At 32.5% G+C, this 8386-nt stretch overlaps 2 protein-coding genes across 2 annotated transcripts; one reads left to right on the forward strand and one right to left on the reverse strand.

Moving 5' to 3' along the window:
• Positions 1-343: 343 nt before the first annotated feature.
• Positions 344-1635, forward strand: LOC125869337 (uncharacterized). Its single transcript, XM_049549909.1, has one exon. The coding sequence runs from the start codon at positions 479-481 to the stop codon at positions 1589-1591; it is 1113 nt and encodes a 370-aa protein (XP_049405866.1). The 5' UTR covers positions 344-478; the 3' UTR covers positions 1592-1635.
• A 470-nt stretch (positions 1636-2105) lies between these two features.
• LOC125867559 (uncharacterized) lies at positions 2106-6095 on the reverse strand. Its single transcript, XM_049548105.1, has 2 exons — positions 5874-6095; positions 2106-2740 (listed from the first exon to the last, which is right to left on the reverse strand). The coding sequence occupies exons 1-2, from the start codon at positions 6003-6005 to the stop codon at positions 2264-2266; spliced, it is 609 nt and encodes a 202-aa protein (XP_049404062.1). The 5' UTR covers positions 6006-6095; the 3' UTR covers positions 2106-2263.
• Between the last annotated feature and the right edge of the window lie 2291 nt (positions 6096-8386).

Consider the following 8386-nt stretch of genomic DNA (forward strand, 5'->3'; position numbering starts at 1 on the left):
GTAATTAATTGAGAATATAATAATTAAATTTTTTTAATCATTTCTTAATTTGTTAAAATGAATAAATAATTAAAAACAACTAAAAATGAAAATAGATAAATAACTAGGGATAGAAGAAATATAATTTTTCTTTAAAAGAAGAAAAACACAATAAAAAGAGTTCTATGTACTCTAACCAAACAATAACTACCGAAAAATTATTTTTTGTCCAAGAACTATCTAAAAATGTGGTAAAATAAGATTCTTATACCAATTTACCTAAATTAAATGATAGTATTTGAAAGGTAATCCAATTCTTCCTTTTAATAAGCCGAGAACTATATAATCTATGATACACTATGTTTAATTAAAAAAAATCTCAAATTTCTAAATAAAAAACTTATATATAATTTAATAAGATTTATCGACACAAAATTTGGATTATTATAAAGTTATAAGAATCGATTTATCAGTGTGATCTTATTATTACTCCATAACCATGAAATTGAGTTTTCCCTTACCTCTCTTTTCTACTTTATTATTCATCTTCATCGCTTTATCAGTTCCTTTCGCCGCCGGTAGAAAACCCCATGTCATCAATTTCCGATCACGTAATCTCTTCCCAGAATCATTCACTTGGGATCCTAAATCCCAACACTTCATCGTCGGAAGCACTCGTCATCAGAAACTCATCGCTGTTTCCGATGCAGGCGTAGTCGAATCTCTAATCACCGATACCTCACTTCCTGAAAACTCCTCCTTCCTCGGCCTCACCGTCGACCGGTACAACAACCGTCTCCTCGCCTGCATCCACCGTCCCCCTTCCCCTGAATCCCCCACTCCTTTCAACGCCCTAGCTTCTTACGATCTCCAATCCAACCGCCGCCTCTTCCTCTCCCCTCTCCTCGATGACGTCACTCAATACGACGCCGCCGCTGTCGCTAACGACGTCGCCGTAGATTTCCACGGCAATGCTTACGTCACCAACTCCGGCGGCGATTTCATCTGGAAAATCACCCTAAACGGTGACGTTTCGATCTTATCTAAATCAAAAGCGTTCAAATCTCATCCTATCGATACGACGACGGATTACCACAAATGTGGTTTAAACGGCATCGTTTTCAGTCCGAGAGGATATTTACTCGTGGTCCAATCAAATACCGGGAAATTATTTAAAGTCAGCGTTGACGACGGAGCAGCGAGAGCCGTTATATTAAACAGAGACTTAACGGCGGCTGACGGAATTAGCATTAGACAAGACGGCGTCGTTTTGGTTGTGAGCCAAGAGAAGCTATATTTTTTAAATAGCAATGATGGATGGGGAGAAGGAGGAGTATATGACGAAACTGCCCTTGAGAGGGAGAGGTTTGCTACAGCTGTGACAGTAGGAGATGGGAGGAGGGTATATGTGTTATATGGGCATGTAATGAAGGGTATAAATGGAAATGAAGAAAGAGATGAGTTTGGTATAGCTGAAGTGGAATCTGAGAAAGAAAGTGAAGAAGAACCTGTTTGGTTATATATATTAATTGGTATTGGATTCTTTATATTCTTTATTTGGAGATTTCAAATGCATAAGTTAGTGGAAAGCTTGAACAAAAAAACAGTTTGATTTTTGTTTTTTTGGTTAGTTTGTAGTGAGAATTATAAGTATTAGTATTTGTTCTCTTCCACAATAATATAAAAAAGATCTTATGGTTGTTTTATGCACTTTTTTCTTATTTAATTTTTCGAGCAAGTTGAAATAAGCTATATGAATCATAATGTTTAGGTCACTTGATTTAAACTACGAAAAAGTTTAGTTCTTTATATGAGTTACTACTTTAATAAGTTTAGTCTATAATGAACTATTAGTCAAAATTTCAATCGTGGAATTAATCATATACTTCCGTAAGGACTTATTAGTCACGATTCGGGTCATGAAATCAGTCATTGACACCTGCTTCAGTTTTCTTCTATAATGACCTATTAGTCACAATTTGAGTTGTGAAATCAGTACCGTCAGTTAGGCTTTCTACATTATACACCCCCTAGGCATGGAGGCCTTCCCAGAGCCTACACGAATGCAGGATGTCTTGTGCAATAGATTGTCAATTGTAATTTAATGGAGAGATAAAATGAGAATCTTTGAACTGAAAACACTCAATAGTCTTGACATTTAACTCATTGATGTCTAAGGTTTCATTTAGACATGAGTTTTAGCAACAGTGAATTGTAGGATCCAAAAAGTCTGTCAAGTTTCTTGAAAATGTATCTGAGCACAACAGCATTTCTAAATGAGAAATTAGGGAACTGTGTTATTCAAAATGTTGGGAAGGATTGCTGTAGCAGCAGAAGAAGATGATACTTTTTCCTTCTCTGAGTGATGAGGGGCTGATGCCTTGGTATCATCTCTGTTTTTGGTTTTCTTTTCATCAACTTCAACCTTTGGTTTGTTTCCATGGATTTCAACTTTTGACTTCTTTTCATCAGCTTCAATCTTTGGTTTGTTTCCATGGCCTTCCATTTTTGGCTTCTTATCATCAGTTCCGCTATTTGGTTTCTTTTCGTTGTCAGCTCCAGTTTTTGGTTTGCCTTTGAAAAATCCAAACAGCTCCTTGATTGAATCCCCAATATCAGCTACTTCAAGTGCCTCTGCAGGTTCTGCAGCCAAAAGGGCAAGTCCACCTAATGTTGTAGCTGCCAAACCTATCAATTCTCTTCTTGAAACAGCAGTTGAGGTTGTCTCCTGCCGAGGTAACTCCTTTCCGTTGCCTGTCAACTGGAAGGGAAATAACATGCTAAGATACAAAAGAGAGAGCATCTAAAATCTCTAGCGGAACCAAGACAACCATCTACTTAAAATTACTTATGCTTGTGTTTGCTCAGTAAAATAACACTCTCAATTTTATATGGCTTGTGAATGCTAGAAGCAAATAACATCAAGAATGGAGAAAAAGAGGTCAAACTTTGCAAATACCATATCCTTATCGGCAATGTTGCTTGGACTCTTCAAAAATATCAAGAAGCACGTGTCGGATTCTCCAAAAGTAGTATATTTTTGGAGAATACGACACGAGTACGGCATTGAAAGTGAAGAGTCCGCACAACTTAGCTTATCGGAGCTTAATCGTTGCTTTGGGTTGTATGCATGTCAATATGTTGGTGGAAATGGAGAAGTTCCAAACAAAAACATCTTGTCAAGTAAAACCATCTCTTATCAAAGGGATACCAATTAATGCACTTGAAAAAAGTAATAAGCCACATGACTTCGTTCATAATTTCAGTACGCTGACTTTACTTTTATCTTATATAATATTTTTGAGAATGAATTTTTTTTTTTTTTTGAGAATGTACTTTTATCTTATATAATATTAGCACGCATTTAGTTATATATACACTAATGACATTTGTTGCCAACATGAGTTGCTAACAAGTTTCACAAAAGTAAAGCATTTGAAACTTTTCAACTCTGCATAGGTCACCATATCACCTCATCTAGCACAAGTAATTCAATTATTGGATTTGCCTAAAGTAGAAACAAATGTTCCGGCAACTGGAATTCAACAATTAAGAAGTCCTTCAATGAAGTAAAAGCTCAGTGTCTTTTATATTCATATATGGTTGTTGATCTATCCTACAAACTGCCCCAAGTGACTGGTCGTATTCATCCCTGATATTGTTTGATAAAAAATTGCTTACTTATCGAAAAAGTCAAATCTAGTTCTCTCTTCATATTCTCTTCATCAAATGTTCAAGTATTTCCAGCTTGCTCGGATGCTTGTCGGCTCTATAGTTCAGTTTAGCCTTAAACAACATCTAGTCTGAACAGCAGGACTTATTCAGGCCCAGGTGTGCAAGCCTTGTGATTGGAATAAAACTAACTTGGATTTGTACTTACTAGAGAATGATAGGGAGCTGAAGTCCTGGATTTAAAGAGCATGGGGACTTATCCGCCCCAAAATAAGGTGTTGGTTTTGATCTTGTAACTCTAAAACCAGTTTTAAGAGCAGCGGTCAACATTTGCCTTGACAGCACCTTCAATAGGGAGGGGAAAGTTTCTTTCGTCTACTCTTAAGGAGCAAAGGTAGATCCACTGCTTTAAGACTGGACTTAATCCAATGGGAAATTACTGTGTGTATATCACATATAGCAGGTTTGGGAAGCAGTACATATATTTTCTACAAAAATCAGCAAAAATGTTCAAGATCAAGCAAACTGACAAGTAGACTACCTTTTCTTCTCCACATTTATTCAAACTCACTCGATTGACACCTTAATTGGACCATTATTCTGTTCATAACCAAACACACCATAAGAGACATAACTAGACTGTTTTGTAATCAGGTGGTACTGTATTCATATCTATATTTTTATTGCCTGATTCATCAACTATGATTTGCACAACACCCTCTACCAACTTTATCCTACAATACCAACGTTTTGATTCATATGACTATGATTTTGCAGAACATTCACTACTATCTACAAATATGCACAAAGTGTAACTAATGTGAGCTTCAGAGCCTTCCTGAAGCCTAACCTTCATGCTCTCACTAGAACAGATGCACAATCAGCTACAATTCCGACCATGTTGCACAGCCACCTGGGCCAAAGGAAAGCACTTGCCACATCTTTAATGAGGATTAAGGTAGTTTTTTCTACACAAATTCATAAATCAATTACTTATATATTTTCCATCTTTCTCTCAAATGAAATAGCCAGAATGATGCTTAAGATCAAAGATCAGCATCAGAATCTACTTATCATTAATCAAGCTACATTCATCCAACTACCTATTAGTCAATTTATATATTCATAGGTGAATCCACACATTACATTAAAGTTTTGGATTGGATGCTCAGATTCTTTCACACTAAAACCCCTCTTAGTCCTTCCCAATACTACTTACCACCCAAGTAGAAACTTCAAAATAAACCAAATACAACATAAACAACAATAGAAATTCAAAACCCATCTAACAAAATTTGAACTTTAAACAGTTGCAGAGCATAAAAGAGATCCAAAAACAAAACCTGAATAGGAGAAAAAAAAAGTTTTGTTCTACTTTAATATAAGACAATACATATTAAACTAACAAAAAGAACAATACCCATCTAATAGTTGTGAACTTTAAACAGTTTCATAGCATAAAAAGATCAAACAACAAATCTTGAAGAGTTTGTTCTACTTCAATACTAGCCAAAATACTTGCTAAACTAATAAAAACAACAATCCCATCTTACAAAATGTGATCTTTAAACATTTCCACAGCATAAAAATCAGATAATAAAACCTCAAAAGTTTGTTCAATTTCAATATAAGCCAAATACTTGCTAAACTAACAAAAGAGAACAATAGCCATCAAACAAAATATGATCTTTAAATAGTTTCATAGCATAAAAAGATTAGAAAACAAAAGCTGAAGAGTTTGTTCAACTTCAATATTAGCCAAATACACATCAAACTAACAACAAAGAACAATACCCATCTTACAAAATGTAATCTTTAAGCAGTTCCACAGCATAAAAATCAGAAAACAAAACCTGAAGAGTTGTTCAACTTCAATAAGCCAAATACACATCAAACTAACAATAAAAGAACAATACTACTCATCAAACTAAACATTATCTTTAAACAGTTTCATAGCACAAAAAAGATCAAAACCCCAATCTTGAAAAGCTCTGTTCAGCTTCAAATAAGCCAAATACATATTAAACTAACAAAAACAACAATACCCATTTTACAAAATGTGATCTTTAAACAGTTCCACAGCATAAAAATCAGAAAACAAAAGTCTGTTCAAATTCAATATAAGCCAAAATACTTACTAAAGTAACAAAAAGAACAACACCCATCAAACAAAATATGATCTTTAAACAGTTCATAGCATAAAAGAGTCCAGAAAACAAAACCTGAAGAGGAGAAAAGATAGTTTTGTTCAACTTCAACATTGCTAATGAAGGTGCCGATCTTGGTTGAGAGCCATTTGGTTCTGACACTGTGGGAAGTGAACCCACTACTGATTTCAATGGATTTGACAACATACTTAGCCGGCGAGATCACAATCTCCGATTAGTAGACAAAAAATTGTTCTTTGAGTAGTAAGAATTGGGGAAAAAAAATTAAATTGCAGACATATGGGTAGGTAGCTACGTTTGTTTAATATTTTAATTAGTACGATCACATACCATGTGAAGTCGCAGAAAAACATGATATTCACATTTTTTTCGTTTTTATTGTATAACTAGATATAGGACCCCGTGCCAGCACGGGGCCCAATATATATATATATTTTTATTTTAATTTATGTCATATTATGAAATTTGAGAAGTTATTGAAATTTTTATATGATTTTAAAAATATTTTAAATTCATAACTATATATTTCAATGTACAAGATTTTGATAAAATAAAATCTTTAAAGTTAAATTATAATGTTTTTGAAATTTAAATTATTAAAACATATATAATGATTTTATAGAAAAAAATAATATCATATAAAATTAAATGAAAAGGATAATAAATTCAACTTTTACCATGATAAGGTTGAAAAATATTATTTAAGTGGAAGGAGGTGGGGCCCACTTATATATTTTATATAGTAAGTATTGGACATTTGTAATGATTTAATTGGAACAATGGTAGTAAATCCTAGACTCTTCTAATATATAGTAACTATGGTGATTTCGATAATTTAAATTTGTGTTACGTCAAATTTATTTAAAATAATATTTTTATTAAAAATCTTGACTCAAAACATTTGATTAAAGTGAAAGAATTTCCATTCATTTGATTATGAAAGGAGAGTATGATGTTATTGAATTTTTTGTTTTTTTATGTAGAGTATAAATTTATATTTTTATAATTTACTAAAATTATAACAAATAATGTATTTGAGCCCATACTTTTAAATTCAATATTGAAATCCTACCAATAGAAACTGTATATAAAAAGTGATGACACGTGTTATTTTCTAATTTTTGTTGTGTAATTGAATATTGTATGTAATCATGAAACTAATTAAGATCCTTCAAAACTATAGAAAATACATGAGTTAATTCCTTCTTTACAAGTTCTCAATGTTACCCTTATGATTAATGAGAAATTAATTGAATATTGTATGTAATCATGAAACTGATTACGATCATATTATATTTATTTAATTTCAATTCCTTCTGGTAATCAATTATTTGATTGCATCATTCCTAGATTTTATATATTCAAAAAAGGGCTTATAGCATGTCTTTAAAATATGCGAAAATCACCCTATTTGTTCTTCATTAATAGTTTGGCGTACATTAGTAATTTGATTTTAAACATCCTAATATAATTAGAAGATTAATATAAAAACATATTTAGACCTACACGCATATATAAAGACATAAATTATGACGTAGCTAGAATAACCACACTTAATATAACATGATAAAAAAAAAAAGCTCCATTTAATTTAGAGGTGTAACCAAATCTCTTTTTCTTAAAAAGAAATTGGATCACTTATTACAACACACACAAAACAAGATGAAGCAACACATACACAAACATAACTTGATAGTTGATAGTAATTTGCAATACATATATATAATCAAAGAATTTGCTTGTTGTAATGTGTTTGTAACATAGTTGCATAATATCCTTGACCATTAGCTGTGAGCACATCACAATGGTATCCACCAGGGAAAGCATTTAGTGCACAAATCACTACAAACCCAAGCATCATCACAATCACTTTTAACATTGCATGACCTTAGGCAAGTCATCAAATCACCAACAAGAGCCAATTTTTGCTCCATCGCCGCGATTTCCACGAGTAAAACTCGCGAACCCTTCACCTGAACTGAATATGAATAGGTATAATAAGATTAGTTAAGACGTATGGATTTGAATATACGTCTGAAATATGTTAAGATTTGAATATTAAATAACTAACTTTAGATCGTTTGTTATCGTGATATCGATCTTAATATAAAAAAACTTTTCCTTATTTGAAATTATAATGCTTCATATTTATGCATGATGGTTGGTTAGTGATGAGCAACGAAACTTTGGGGTGAAAGCGAACGGAATAGCGGTGAAATGTCGCCCTATAAAAATCCTTAATTATATAACATATTAATGATATTAAAATATTATTATAAATCTTAATCATTTAGTAAATATATATAATTATAAATATAAACTAAACATGTTAAGCGATACAAAAAATAGATAGTACACTTAATCATTGACAAGTGATCAAGTTCAGACCTAAATCATAGAAAAATACCTAATGACTAAGATCTGAATAATTGAGATTCATACCTTCATGAAGTAAGTGTAAACAAACACCTTAGTCGAAAAATCATATTGTGTATATAGGTTAAAGATCAATACTTTACGTGACATGCTTAAGACCACAAAATTAAAAAATCTCCTTTAACTTTCTT

The sequence above is a fragment of the Solanum stenotomum genome, chromosome 6 (genome assembly GCF_019186545.1).
Source record: "Solanum stenotomum isolate F172 chromosome 6, ASM1918654v1, whole genome shotgun sequence".
NCBI classification, from domain to species: domain Eukaryota; kingdom Viridiplantae; phylum Streptophyta; class Magnoliopsida; order Solanales; family Solanaceae; genus Solanum; species Solanum stenotomum.